Consider the following 16,070-nt stretch of genomic DNA (forward strand, 5'->3'; position numbering starts at 1 on the left):
AAAGTTTTAAAGCCGTGTAGAAGCACTTAGCTGTTGAATAAATGTCAATTTTTACTGCCCTTAAAAAGGGTTTGACTTGTAGGGAAAATGAGTTTGGCATTATTCTGGGTGACTGAAATTAGAAGGGTCTCTTTTGTACACTGTTTTATGGTGGGCTAAGAAAGATAAGAGGAAAAATTTTTGATTTTTTTTTTAAGCAGATATAGTCACCTCAAATAGACAAGGGTATATTATAAAGATTTGTAACAATGTATTTCACCTAAAGTTGTTTTATATGTGTAAAAAGTGAGATGCTACGATCGTTTGTGGATAGTGTTACAGAAGCTGGACTAATTAAAGCTGAATGAACACAGTGAATAACGTATTAGAATTCTGTGTAGATTAAGCTTTCTTCCCCTGAATTATTTAGGGGAAGTGTTGACAACAGGGCCATTGCCAACCAATAGCAAACATTACCCAAGAGATAAGGTCAGTTGAGTTTTTATTCACAGTTCCTTTTTTAAAAAAATTTAGCTATTGCTGAGTTTGTCTGATTTGTTTTTTAGGTGCTGAGGGTGTAAATGGAGAAGAGTCGGTAAACCTAAATGATGCAGATGAAGGATTTTCATCAGGGGCTTCCCTCAGCAGTCAGCCAATTGGGACCAAACCATCCTCCTCTTCTCAGAGGGGAAGCTTAAGGAAAATAGCAGCTGGGCGTTCAGCTAAGGATAAAGAAACAGCCTCTGTCATCAAATCCAGTGAGAGCCCTCGAGATTCAGTCATTCGCAGGCAGTATGTACAGCAACCAACTGATCTTAGTGTAGATTCAATCGAGCTGACACCGATGAAGAAACACCTGAGCCTGCCTGCTGGCCAGGTGGTGCCAAAAACCAATAGTTTAAGTCTAATCCGGACAGCCAGTGCTTCCTCAAGCAAATCATTTGACTATGTAAATGGCAGTCAAGCAAGTACCAGCATTGGGGTTGGCACTGAGGGAGTTACTAATTTAGCAGCTAACAATGTTAATCGATACTCAACTATCAGTCTACAGGAAGACCGGCTAGGTCAAGCTGGAGAAGGTAAAGAGCTCCTCAGCCCAGGAGCTCCCTTAACCAAGCAGTCTCGATCCCCAAGTTTCAATATGCAGCTAATATCCCAGGTGTAGTTCTGACATCCTCTCATCTTTCTGCTTACCCTTTAAACTGAACATTTCATTGTATAAGAAGACACTTCATCCCACATTGTGAAAATATTGGTCATCGTAATCAGATTTGATTTAGTTTAGGTATCTTCATACTGTATTTTGTATGGAAAGAGCAATAAGGTTTTCTTTTTTCTCCTTCCTATATCTTCTCTTCACTTTATTCCTTGTAAATGTGTTTGTGAAGCAGTATAAAATGTATGCATTTTCCATGCCTTCCTTTCTCCTTGGGTGATGTGCAATCCATCGTAGGCTGATCGGTCCCATTTCAACACTGTGAGACTGAGAATATGTTAGAGGAAATGGTGTATATGATCCCTATGAAATGATTCTTAGGCTTTTGTTCAAAAAAACAAAACGGGTTTGTTCTCATAATCTATAGAACTATGGAGATTACTGGATCATATTTTTTTCTCTTTTAACCAGGAGTGCCTCAGAGATTCTGCTATGACTTTGGACTTCTCTGAGTCTGTGCAATTTTCTTGAGACGCATGGGGAAAGGTGGTAGACTGCTGCACTTTTTCATTAAAATGTGGGTGGTTCTTCCCTCCCCCCCCATCTCCTTTATCTCGAAGATACAAATGTTCAATAACTGAGGCATTTAAGTCAAGTTATGCCTCCCTCTTTTGGAGGGCAGGGCTCAAAGTTGTTTGTGTAATTGATAATGCACTTTCTCAGTGGCTTTACAGTCATTATTGTCTTCCCTCCTCCCCACAAGGACATAGGTCATTTCTGTCCTTAAAGTTTGAACAACTAACAAATCAGAGAATCCAGGAGGCATGTTCTATTTCCCAGGAATGATTGACACTTTGGTGCTGGGGTTTTGTGGGGGGAGGGGGTGGTTTTTGTTTAGCTTCTGTGGGACTGTGTGTCTGAGGGGAAGTTTTGATAGGTTTTTTTTTTTCCTTTGTGAGCTGATGATGACTGAAGTAGAACAAGTACGTCTTCAGGTAAAGAGAGGGATTTCTCAACCCGCTTTCTGTGATGTCAGACTATTGGAGAAACCCTTTCAGCTGCTTTCTAGATGTACCTAAATTCAGTCAGATATTTTGGATTAAGAAACCCGAAGTCCTGATAGATCATATACTCCAAGGAAATACATCAGGGACAGATAATTGGCTGAAAACACTGATGCTTCAACGTGACACATTTTTATAGAACATTTCTACCAGGGGGTACTGACTTGATTTCTCCTACAAGGACCACACTGCCTTTGTGTTAAATGTAATGCAGTTTGTGTAACTTCTAATCATATATCTGCAAAAGTTTCTCATTTTTATAAGACTTTGAAATCATGCCAGTAAGCTAGATGTTGAATGTATGTAATTAGCATTTGGTATCTTGTGTTAAGAGGCTACAAAAATGCATTATTAGTAAAAAAAATTTTTTTAGTTCTGACTTGGGTAAGATTTCAGTATAAATTCTTTTGGGTTTCAGGCTCTAATGCCTGATTGAGAAAGAAGAAAATATATTGGTTTTTGAAAAATCACTGTATTGTGACTTGAATTGCTATACATTATCCTTCCACAAAATACATCAGAGCTATTAGTGCTTTGTACATTTAGACATTTTTATTTTATTATTGTGAAAGATAAATATACTGAATTTATAGAAAGCAAGTATTCTCCTAATTAACAAATTTTAAAATATTATCTCTATCAAAATTACAATAGATTTTGATAAATAAAGTAACCAGAAAAATGCCTCTTGTTTTTTTCCACATCTGAAAATCTACCCCCTCCTCCTCTTATTTTATTGTAAGAGGGTTTGTTTGTTTTGATTTGGAGGGAATTTTCTTTAGAATCTATTTAAGAATAGTGAGATGCTTGTTTGAATTTGGTGGTCTGTAACTTTTCAGCTCATGTGAAAATGGAAAACTAGAACCTAAACTAGTACAACTAGTACTACTACTACAACATTGCCAAAGTCTGGGATAAAGTTAAAAGTTAATAAATAGAAGTGTATTGGGTGTGTGTGTGTGTGTGTGTGTCTGTGTGTGGTGTGTATATGTATATATCACAAAGACCTATGTTAGCTATCCCTTCTTTTAATTTAACCCAAGGGATGTCAGATAAATGAGTTTGAAAGCAGCCAAAATAAATGAGATGTAGAGATCTATAATATACTGAGGAAAGCAAAGTTTCAGGTAGGAAAAGAAAAGAGCATTGTTCTTTTCATGGCTAAGATCTTGACCATGGCTGGAGGTCATTCACTTTATGGCCGAAATGCCTGGTTGATTTAGGAGGCTGGCGGGTTGTTTTGAATTCAACAAGTGGTGTGTTTATTGGCATCTAAACCTAGTATGATTTAGTTAAAGCACACACAGAAAAACAAAAACAAAAACAAAAAAATATCAAATTATAGTAATAGCTATAATAAACATAATAAATCTCCCTTTCATTCTGTTAAAAATCTTGAAAAGTCTGTTTTGGAAAACTTCAACTTAGAGGATTTCATTTTTCTGTATCTATTTTGTATGTATAACACACCCATTAATGTTTCATGACTCTGTGACATTTTGTTCTTTTAAGTTACGTGATTTGGCCTTAATTGAAGAAACATTTCATTTAGCTCAAACTGTGCATTCAGGGTCTTAGAACAGATTTTCTGTGCAAGATATAATTAAAATTTAGTTTAATAAACCATAAGTCAAATTTTCTAAGAGATGTTTTATATTCATTTGCATTATTTATTGTTATTGAATTCAAAGTAGTTTTCAGATATACAACAGCTGTTACAAATATATACCAGCAATAGTCATACTTTATTCTTTAGCAACCTGTTGTTGTATACCTACTGCCTTTCATAAGAAAAGTCTTTCCTTTTATGGAAAAGCTCATTACAGATAAAATACTTGTTTTCTATAGTAAAACAATTCGATTGATGCCATTATGCCAGGTTGGATTAAGAAATACAAAGAAATATCTGAAGCTTTTGGTAACTCTTCTCTGCTACATTAATTTTAAATTATGTTACTTAGAAATCAACCTAAAATCTAAAGTATAAAAAGCTAACTTAGATGTAAGATTTTTAAATATAAAAATATTTTGGGAAGCTGAAGGAGGACGTGGTTATAATTTGAAATCCTGACCCCTGCCACCAACTCTTTTTCTCCCAGTTACTCTTCTGTGCCTGTGTATTATAGAGTCAGAATCTTTGTTGCTAGATGAGACCCTAGAAATAATCTAGCTAGTCACCCAGGGCCCCCTCCCTAAATATCTGTCCTCAGGAAACTGAGGCTCAAAAAGGTTGTGACACGATTAACGTCACATAACTAAGAAGCAGAGCCAGAATATAACTCCTGTCTCCTGTCAAATGCGTATTAACACCCCACTGCCTCCCTGTACTCATACTATGGTAAAATGTGGTAACACTCTCCATTTCTGCAGTTTCTTTACAGTTTTGGTCTAGTAGTTGGTGAGTATAGCACATTAAGAAAAGTATTAAATCCAGAAAAAATGCAGAGTAATAAACATAGATGGGGAAGTGTTAGAAATGTAGGTATCTATACCACAGATGTAAGGATAGATACATTTTTCTTATTCTAATTTATGCCTTACTATTTTCTGCCACATAACAGTTGTATGCTGCCATTTTGTAGTTGATTATATTTCTGCGGATTTATTTAAGTGCAAAAATAAACCCAAAGAAATAGCTTTGATCAGTGTTTCTAGCTATTTTAAAGTAATTTTTGAATCAGCCAGCTTTCAGTCACCTATGTGGCAAGTTAATTGCGTTGCACAACGGAGTATTGCGAAGTAAAGATTAAATTAATCCCATTAATTTCTGATGTCAAAAAAAATTGAACCTGACTTGTGCTTTAGAATAGATAGATACAAGCAATATTTCCTTATGTGGTTGAAAAAGGTTTATAGCGTGAAGCTTCTGATTCCATAATGGAATGGTGACCGTTACGTCATTTAAAGTGTATATACCATATAAAATGTCTTAAATGCGGTAGTCTCAGCTATATAAGCTCAATATTTCCAATGTATATTCTCAAATTCCACTTAGTAGCTTTAATTGTAACTATTTATTAGGCACTGGAATACTGAGAATACTTTCAGATTTTTTGTTTGTTTGCACTATTTTTGTGAATATTTTAATGAAGTGAGGTGTTTCTGCTACCTCACTTTGTGAGGTTTGTATGGGTCCATTTTTGAGTACTTTAGTTGTTGACAGTCAATTGTTTCATTTAATTCTCTGCATGTTCATTTGTAAATTTAAAAAATTAGTATCTGTCTTTAGGGGGTAGTATACTATTTATATAAACACTGGCAAGGAGAAGCTCTCCATTTCTGATCTTGGATTACAAAGTAAGTTTTTGTTTTAATCAGTATTTCAGTTATTTATTTGTTTTTCAGGGTAAAATGTTTTAATAAGTCATGCCAGTGGTCAGAAAAACTGTATGAATTTTAGAGCAACTTTTCTATACTATGGCTCTGTTAAAGTCTGAATATGGGACTTTTTATCTTTCAAGTTGAATGATGATTGTCATGTTTCAAACCACTAAGTCGGTTGAGACACTTATTTGTAATACTTTAATTTTTTTAAAGTGCTTTCTAGAAACAAGTTATTTGAAAACCAACTAGAAATTATTGATAAACTAGGATTAGAATATTTGCCAGATTAGAAGATGGAATGCAGTGTAAAATTGCTAACAGTGCTAATAAAATCATGAGTCACCAGACTGGTACAAGTTTGCATTTCCAGGGTGGCCATGTTGATAATATAAAGCATAAATTTTAGTGTTACCTGCATTATGTACTTAATGGGTATATCATACTGGCACTGAATATACATAGGAAATAATATTCATAAAGTCAACCAATGTGCACTTAAACTATATAAGATTTTTGGTGGTGCCAGAAATCTGTATGGTGATCCTGCCATTAGAATTAGTGGAGTCTTCATCACCCAACCTTGCCCTACCCATATAGGCACATTCCTTCTACACCTGACCACACAACTACAGACTTTGGAAACTTCAATCACTTCAGTATTTTTGTAGTCTTAACCGTTTGTCAAATGAGAAATATACACAAGAGCAAACAGTTCAGGATAGAAGTTAGAAAGCTGGGAATGATGTGAAATAATAACTGGCAGCATAGTACAGAAATGTAGGTTCTATGTTTTACTTTGGATCTTGAGAAAATGTTTACAAATTAAGGCACATTCAGATGTCTGCTATTAGGCTTACATAGATTTTACCAAAAAATAAAGTGTAACTTACAGTATATAGCAGTCTTTTTATAATTGTGTATCTGGAGGTAGGTCCAATAAGGAAATTCTTTTATTTTCAAAGAGAAATGAATTGGACAATCCATCCCCAACTACAGAATTGATATCAAACAAGTTTGCTGTATTTGAGTGTCAACAACTCAGTGTTAGTTATATCAGAGGAAATTCCTTACAACTTCGTTGATTATAAAATTACCAAAGAAAATTTATTAACCAAATATAATTTTTAAAGTACTTAACTGCTAAGGAATGAGGTCCCTTTAACATAAAGGATTGCTTTCTAGCCCTGGGGGAAATAAATACTATAGGATTTTTTGATCTGCAACCTAGGGATACAGTACCTACAAGACTCCATTTGGGGTTTTCTTATGTCAACATTTTATACCTCCAGCAAAAGTACCAGTTAAGTCCAAATATTATTCCTTATGACACATTTTCATGTCTCCTTAAATTAAGGATTCTGCTTGTCAGTATTGAATAAAAAAGAGGGGATATTCCTAAAGTTGGTGTATTGTATGATATTGTGGCTTTTTAAGAATAAAATTGAGGGGGGATGTTATGGAAATACACCTTTTAAGTAATGGCAATTATTTCCAGTAAGTATAATACTGGCTAGAATGGTATGTTTAACATAATTTATGTACATGATCACTCTGGGTGTTTTTTTTCTTGGCAAAAAAAAGCTAAAATAATTCATTTTTTAAAAATGTATAAACCCATAAGAACTACTGGGTTTACTTAAGCTATTAAGTAACAATTTCTTTGGAAAAACACAAAATGGAATTATATATTAACTGATGTTGCAAACAGGTTTTGTGTATTTTTTTTTCCATATCCGGTGGTAGTTAAAAAGTAATGAATGTATTGATCAGCTATCTTGGAAAGAGAAGGTTGCCTAACAATTACTGATGTAGGTTTGGATTTTAAGTTTCATCATCCAGACTGAATTGGGAGATAAGCTCAATGCTCCATGTGTTTTTTTTTTTTAATTTTTATTTATTTATGATAGTCCCAGAGAGAGAGACACAGAGAGAGAGAGGCAGAGACACAGGCAGAGGGAGAAGCAGGCTCCATGCACCGGGAGCCCGACGTGGGACTCGATCCCTGGTCTCCAGGATCGCACCCTGGGCCAAAGGCAGGCGCCAAACCACTGCGCCACCCAGGGATCCCACTCCATGTGTTGTTTAAAAATATTTTGGGAGTGCTTGGCTGGCTCAGTCCATAGAGCATGCAACTCTTATAAGTTCGAGCCCCATGTTGGGTATAGAGATTACTTAAAATCTAGTTAAAAAAAAAAAAAAAGCATAGATAAAATATTTGTAGTAAGTTCAACTACTTTACAGTGAATCTTTTTGATTCTCATTCTAAAAATTATGCTGACTTTGCATTCATTGTAACTAGTTAAAGAGAAACAGTTTTTATGGTGCAAAGATTATTTTCCCACAATTTTTCTCATAATAGGCTCTCCTGAGCTACAATTTCTGAAGGGTTTTTAGTATAGCATTATAAAGTCTGATCTCTGTCACAATGGACGGGTAAACAGGAGATATCCCACTTTCATATGTTTGCTTCATAAAAGGGTATGGAATGTATAGATAAGCTCTTCGTTTGGTTTGGTTTTGCTTTGTTTTGCTTTTGTTTTGTTTTGTTTTGTTTTTAAACCAGCTTCCAAACTGCAGCTTGGTATAAATTTCACAAGTATTCAGAGAATCATGCTGGTTAAAATTTTAATAGGGTAGGCATGAAGAAAATACGATTTCTATTGACTGATGTCCTTTCAACGTAGGACTAGTGAAAACTTTTCATTTTTTCAGAGCTGAAGAAAAAAAACGCACATTTAAGATCATATTTATTGGTGCATGTAAGCCATTATCTTAACTGTCTTACTGAATTGGTTAATGCTGTTGATTGTTGAAATGTGAAACATAGTCACTGTTGACCTTGTAAATATCTGCCAGAGATGAAAAACTATTTTAATTTATTGTAAATAAAGATGTATAAAATTATCAATCTGCAATGCAGAAACATATCTAAGATGTTAAATATTGTGTTTCTTGAGAGATGTGTAATTTTCCCCTAGATGTATCTAGTAACATTAAGAATGTAAATTTTCTTTTGTACAGTATAAAAATACAGCTTTATTTGGCTTTTGACCGGATTCCCTGAGTTAATTTTATATCTTACCTAATTTTGATACCTTAAAATGGTCCTTCATTGTATTTTTTTTCCCAAAGCATGCCATTTTATTTATGTCTGAGATTTTTGTTTATAGGACACCCTATTAAGGCAGTTTATAGAACTAATTAAGGCAATCTATGAAACAGCTATAATTAATTATAGAACTAATTACGGCAATATATAAAATAACATGAAGGCAGAAAAGTGAAGTTAATACATAAAATGTGTGCCATCCATTTCTGTATGTTATTGTTGAGATACAAATTTATCTCTGAATTTTATTTTATTTTTAAAAGATTTTATTTAGGGATCCCTGGGTGGCGCAGCGGTTTAGCGCCTGCCTTTGGCCCAGGGCGCGATCCTGGAGACCCGGGATCGAATCCCACGTCGGGCTCCCGGTGCATGGAGCCTGCTTCTCCCTCTGCCTGTGTCTCTGCCTCTCTCTCTCTCTCTGTGACTATCATAAATAAATAAAAAATTAAAAAAAAAAAAAGAATATTAAAAAAAAAAAAAAAAAGATTTTATTTATTTATTCATGGAAGACACAGAGAAAGAGAGAGACACAAGCAGAGGGAGAAGCAGGCTCCGTGCAGAGAGCCTGATGTGGGACTCTATCCCAGGTCTCCAGGATCAGGCCCTGGGCTGAAGGTGGCGCTAAACCACTGAGCCACCCAGGCTGCCGGATCTCTGAACTTTAAAGCAGCCAAATGTAATGAGATTACAAGACTTTCAGAATCCTTAATATAAAACAAATCAGTTTCTCAGATGAAGCACAACTGTTTCTAGAACTGAGATGTTAGAACTGATTTTCTCTCCTAAGGTCCTTAGGAAGAGGAGTCAACATCATGACAGTCATTTACACTGTCTTCAGCACTGTATGAAAGTGCCTGTTGCCCATACTCTTAACATGGTTTTCTAGTCAGTCAACTTTTTGGTCTTTCCCACATTGTGTTTTTTTTTTTTTTTTAATTTTTATTTATTTATGATAGTCACACAGAGAGAGAGAGGCAGAGGGAGAAGCAGGCTCCATGCACCGGGAGCCTGACGTGGGATTCGATCCCGGGTCTCCAGGATCGCGCCCTGGGCCAAAGGCAGGCGCCAAACCGCTGCGCCACCCAGGGATCCCTCCACATTGTGTTTTAAAAAGATCCACTTTAGCCTTCTCTTGGAACATAGGTTGAAAGAAGAGCTCAGCCCCAGGCCCTCTTTTACTTTCTTTACATCTACTTTCTAGAAAAATCTCAGGCCTTCTTTTTTTTTTCCCCCCTCATAGCTATTATTTCTTACTTATGGACCAAGACTTTATTCTCCCTTTTATTTCAGATCCAAACATATAAAACATTTTTAAAGTATCCTGTTTATTATGCCTTAATCCAAAATTGTTGATAAAGATGAACAGTTCCAGAAGAGAATGGCGTAAGGCAACTCACAAAGCCTGACTTAATTTGTTTTTGCCTTGACTCAGGATCTGTGCCAGATAGGGAAGATTGGATTCACTAGTTTGACAGTTTCCATTTTTTTTCCTTTTATTAAAAACATATTTGCCCATTTTGAAAACCTTAGAAAATACATGGGACACCTCGGTGGCTCAGCGGCTAAGTGTCTGCCTTTGGCTCAGGGTGTGATCTTGGAGTCTCGGGATCATGTCCCACATTCATGGAGCCTGCTTCTGCTTCTGCCTATGTCTCTGCCACTGTCTCTGTGTCTCTCATGAATAAGTAAATAAAATCTTTAAAAAAAGAAAAAACAAGGCACAAAAGGAAAAGCCACTTTAAGGTACTGTAATGAAATAGTGATAGTAGAGACCCTGTCCTGCTAACACATAATACGTCTATGGTCCAGATCACAATTTATGGTCCAGAGGTTCTTCCCACATGAATTAATAACCTTGGATTTTAGGACATCCCAAGCACCATTCTAACCATTTTTAAGGAAAATACGAAAAAATCCATACAATAGTATATGAAAAGTACTATCACTCTCCTTTTATAAGAAAAGAAAGGTTCAGGGCACCTGGGTGGCACAGTTAATCGAGGCCCACATTGCACTCTGCTTGACCGGGAGCCTGCTTCTCCTCTCTCTGCGTGCCACTCCCCATGCTTGTGCTCCCTCTCTCACTCTGTCAAATAAATAAAATCTTAAAAAAAAAAAAAGTTTCATCTGTCTAAGGTCATAGAGCTAATAGGTAGTACAGCTGGAATTGAACCAGACACACTCAGGCTCATGGACTTGTGCACCTAACCATCGTAAAATGCTGCTTCATACAGATGCTGCTTTATACAGTTGATTATTCTCAACTACTAGTATACTTGTCCTATCCCCACAAGGCCAAGGCCCTTGTAGGAGATGGGAAGGACGGGGAGATTCGATCTCAGTAGAACTAAATTACTAAAAGTAAACGAAACCCATGGAAGATTCAAGCCCTAATAACCCAGGAATGCACAGTTAGAAATTTACTTATATCCTATGTATGGTTCCAATTGTATACTACCCTTAATTGTATACCATTCTCAAGAGGAGAAAAATAGATTTTCTGTGGTTTGTATGAGGAACCTTTATTATGCTTTGAGCCAGCTCCTCTGGTCTCTTTAAGGATGGGCCTTAGCCCCATCCTTCCCCTGCAAAAACAAATGTCGCCAAATTGCTTGGGAGGAAATCAGAATTTTGTTGGACTTACTTATAATTACTTTATGATTTAGTTTTTTTAAAGATTTTATTTATTCATGAGAGACACAGAGAGAGACAGAGACATAGGCAGAAGGAGAAGCAGGCTCCTCACAGGGAGCCTGATGTGGGACTCCATCCCCAAACTGGGATCACGCCCTGAGCCAAAGGAAGATGCTCAACTGCTGAGCATCCCAGATTTAATATTGTTTTGAACAACAAAGGAGAGGGTACAAATATAGTCTTTTGTGTTTGGGTTTCTAAAGGTCTAAATCTGGCCCTGGATCCTAATCCAAATAGGATGGATATAGTCTGTATTAACAGCCCTAGTTTTCTTCAAGATGTTACATCAAAAGGGGTGGGACTCCCTTCTAAAACTCACTTGAAGGACCAATCCACTTTTGGCACTTTAACAATGTTTAATACACATTAGGAATGAAAAAAATTTTTTTTTAATTTTTTTTGCAGCCCCCCCCCCGCCGCCCCCAGGCCGGCCGGCCCCAGGAATGAAACATTTTTTTATGGCCAGGTCATACTGACCAATGCAAAGTTAAATTCTGAATCATTGTATAATTTAACTAAAAAACTCAAAAATACTTTTTTATTCTCTTCAACAGGAAATATCCCCATTTCCTCAAAAATAATCAGAATTTTAAGAAATCTAGATATTTACTAACAACTTATAAGTAATGGCTTTATGTACACTAGAAAACTTTCTGTATTGAAGATTATATTCTAAAGCTTATTTCCCAGAGTGTGATTTATTATTATGTGTATATTTTTTAGGGATTAATATGCCAAATCTGTCATTACTAGTTTGTGCCTTATGAGGGCTTCATCATCCCTGGTGTGAGAAAATCCTTGAGATAAAGTAGGATTTCATCACTGTATTCTCTTATTCCTAAATGTTTAGATAGAAGTAATCACTTTCTCCTGAACAGGATTGAAATCAAATTGGTATCTTAGAAACTCTGAGTAGAAATCATTTGCTGAAGCATCTGTGACTGCCATTTTAGACCTGCCATACCCTTAGCAGGTATGTGTTTAATGCATAGTATGTAGGTAATTTCACATTTGATAAAAAAAAATTTCATTGTCCCTAGCTCAGTGGTTCTTAACCCTTGCCACACATTAACATCATCTGGGAAATTTTTTCTTAAATTCTGATGGCTGGACCACATTTTCAGACTCTTTGGGATTGGGATCTAGCATTAGTAGTTTTAACACCTCCCTAGGTAATTGTCATATGCAGTCAGCACTGAAAACTCTTCCTAATCCTATAATAGTCTTTGGCTTTCATAGCTAAGCTTTTCTTCTTCCACCTAGAACCACTGACTCAATTTCTTTTCCCTAGAGAAATACATAAAACAATAAATGCCAATATGAGAAAGAGATTAGTCCAGTGTGTGTGTATATATAACTTGTTCTTGTCAGTGCTACACTCTGCCTTTTGTATCCCCTTACTTCACTGAACACTATAGGCATCAATACAACTTCACCGGCCTCAACCTTAAACCCCCAACACTTTGAGGTCCTTCTACTTTTTGGCCTGCTTGCTTTCTTACTCCTTTCAGTTTCTGTTCCAAAGCTTCATCATTTGATGTACCACTTTATCAGGAGCCTCAACTTTTACTTCATCAAATGGAGGTCATAATGCTAGATGTGATGTTTTCTCCCATCACTTCAAAGGACAAACTTTAACTGCAGCTATCTTCATCTACTTAACTGCCTATCTCAGAAGATGAGGTACCTCACTTAATTTTTCTTTCTTTCTTTCTTTCTTTCTTTCTTTCTTTCTTTCTTTCTTTCTTTCTTTCTTTCTTCTTTCTTTCTCTTTCTCTTTTCTTTTTCTTTTTTCTTTTCTTTTCTTTCATTTGACAGCACAAGCAGGGGGAGCAGGAGGGAGAGGGAGAAGTAGGCTCCCTGATGAGCAAGGAGCCTGATCATGATCTGAGCCAAAGACAGGCACTTAACCAACTGAGCCACCCAGGCACCCCACCTCACTTCATTTCTTATTTTAGTCATCATCGTAAGGCAATTCTTTTATTCTCCCTTTGACTTTATACACTGATGATCCCTAGATCTCTTTCTCTTGATCTCTTGGATGAATTTCAAACTCTTATAGCCACTGTTTGCAAGATAATTTGATCTCTTTTTCAAAGGGATTTCAAAGTCAAGATGCCTCAAGCTAAACTCTTTCCCTCTATCTGTAATTTTTTATAGCACACTGAGGAACTGATACCCAGACAACCATGCAAGAAAGCTGGGACTTACAACTTCTTCCTTACCTCTGTATCCAGTTTCCAAATCCTGCTGACTTGGCCTATATTTTAAATTTCAAATTCCTTTCTTTCCAGTTTTATTACTATAGCTCAAACTCCTGTCTTTATCTTCATATCCAGACTGCTTTGATAGTCTCCTAATTAGACCCCTGCCCCTCTAAAACTTACCTTCATTAGTGATTAATATAAAACACCTACCAGTCCCTGGTTATAATTATTCAATGGTTCCATCATAGAGGATAAATTCTGTCCTTTAGCCTGAGACTTCTCCCATTCCAACAGCTATCATTTTTAGCTTTTACTTAAGGTTTAAATTAACACCAAACTGCTTTGTATTACCACACTGTTTGTAATACCATACTCTCTTCCTGAAATCCCTTTTCCACCGTTATTCTCTATCATCTGTAGTTGGCTTTCTGTGTGCTGCCTTTTCTCTGCTTAGTAAGCTGAACTAAGTGGTAGCAGTCCTAGTAGATCTCAGCAAATTCTATCCTTGCACTTAAACCTTATTGTGTTCAATTTACCTTTCTACCCAGCAAGAATCTAATTTCCTTAATGGTAAGGGACATATCTGGGCACTATATTCCTGATACAAGTAGGTGCTCAAAGTTATCTGAATAAACTGAACTATCCAAAGAAAAAGACTGAGAGAAATGGGACACCCAGCTCCTTCCCTCTATTTTCCACAAACATAAAAAACACCACTCAAACCAAGGCCTCTGAGTCCATAGATTTTGTGTAGATCTGAAGAGATGAGAGTTTACATCATAGAAACATACTAGTTAAAAATTCAGTAGGCCTGGATCTTCAGATTTTTAAGAAATTTTCAAGCACTTTATTGTTAACTGTTGACTATGTTCTTTCCTCTTCTTTCTTTTTTTAAAAGATTTTTATTTATTCATGAGAGACACAGAGAAAGAGGCAGAGACAAAGGCGGAGGGAGAAGCAGGCTCCCTTGGGTAGCCGCATGTGGGACTTGATCCCAGGACCCGGGGATCACACCTTGAGCTGAAGGCAGACACTCAACCACTGAACCACCCAGACATCCGTTCTTTCCTCTTCTTTGCTCATTCTTCCCCAGATTCTGTTTTTATTTCCAATGTAGAGAAAATTATCTTTATCCTTTGTTTTCTTAAATTCTGCTAACCAAAATGGAATATTGAGGGATCCAGGCTACCCTCATTTCTTTCTCAAGTGGATTTCCTTTCTTTTTTTTAGAAAAAAAATTTTTTTTCTTTTAAAGATTCTATCCGTTTATTCATGAGAGACACACACACACAGAGGCAGAGGAGAAGCAGGCTCCATGCAGGGAGCCCAACGTTGAACTCGATCCCAGGTCTCCAGCATCACGCCCTGGGCGGAATGTGGCACCAAACCGATGAGCCACCCGGGCTGCCCTCCAGGGGATTTCCTAAACAGCCTCCAAAATGGTGGTTTCGCCTCTTCCTTCCTTACGCTCCCACTCTTACCTCCTTTATTCGGTACAACTCTGACTAGTGCACCAAGGGCCAAACTAGTCCTCAAAACAACAGACTCCACTTTGGCACTTGCTTGTTGGCCCTTTATGCACCTGCTGTATTGATTTGGGCTTTCTACCTGGAAAATTTTACCCTTCCTCTTTGCCTGGCTTAAATCTACTCAACTCTCGGTTTAAACATTTCTTCCTCCAAGGAAATTGCTCCGAACTCCCGTCCCTTAGATAGATACTTGTGCCACGTGCTCAGTGAACGCTGAATTTCTCATGTGTAACATTTTTCCTAGTCTTGCCAGGTCAGTATCTTCCCCTGTAACATCTACCGTGACGGCAGAGATGGTGTTTCCCACTGAATGGTGCATCATTATCTGGTACGCAGGGGGTTCTGTAGTCTTGTTTGGAACAAATGAATCCAAATGAAATAGTATTGTTAGTGGATAATACCGTACCCTAGTAGGTTCCATCCCTTTCTTCTTCATCAGCTCTTTGTGCATCTACTCGTTCCATGTTCCCAGTCTCTCCATCCGCTTCGCAGTCTGGTCCCATCTCCCTATTCAGCGCCCGCGCTCCAATTATCTGGTCTCCCTTCTTCCCTGTTCCAAACCCTTGAGATGTACGGAATCCTAACCTTTCACCCCAAATGAAATACATTTTAGAGAACAAAACACAAACGCAGATTCATTCCCATTATCTTTTTCCTCAAAAGAAAGTGCCTCGAGAGACTTATGAAGACTTTTCAAGATGGACTCAAAACACACCTGCCACATCTCGGCCAATTTCCCCAGGTGTAACCAACACTTCCTTCCCCCTCCCCCGGAAACGGAAGGAGGACAGGAAAGGCCCGGCGCTCAGGGTCTAGAGACGCGTTTTCCTCAGGTCCCTTGGTGGGCGGGGCCGGTAGGCCGAAGCCGATTGGCGGGCAGAGATGTCGCTCTAGGCTGACTTCGCTTCCTATTGGCTTCCCCGGACTCCGCCCCCTGGGCAGGGCGGGAGATTCGGTGTGCAGCAGGCAGGCCTCCCATCCCCCAGCCCGCGGCCGGACTCCCCCCCC

The 16,070-nt window shown here is 37.5% G+C and overlaps 1 protein-coding gene across 44 annotated transcripts in view; it reads left to right on the top strand.

Moving 5' to 3' along the window:
* Positions 1 to 8,574, top strand: part of HYCC2 (hyccin PI4KA lipid kinase complex subunit 2) — a 79,518-nt gene extending 70,944 nt beyond the window's left edge. For 42 of the 44 annotated variants that reach the window (XM_072742685.1, XM_072742697.1, XM_072742705.1 and 39 more), the window contains one exon: positions 546 to 3,842. In XM_072742685.1, the coding sequence (XP_072598786.1) occupies positions 546 to 1,144 (599 nt within the window). In that variant the 3' untranslated portion in view covers positions 1,145 to 3,842. Of the gene's footprint in view, positions 1 to 545 lie in introns of all 44 variants that reach the window. The other 2 variants (XM_026002568.2, XM_072742671.1) reach the window with 1 other exon arrangement.
* The last annotated feature ends 7,496 nt before the right edge of the window (positions 8,575 to 16,070 follow it).

The sequence above is a fragment of the Vulpes vulpes genome, chromosome 16, assembly GCF_048418805.1.
Source record: "Vulpes vulpes isolate BD-2025 chromosome 16, VulVul3, whole genome shotgun sequence".
NCBI lineage: Eukaryota > Metazoa > Chordata > Mammalia > Carnivora > Canidae > Vulpes > Vulpes vulpes.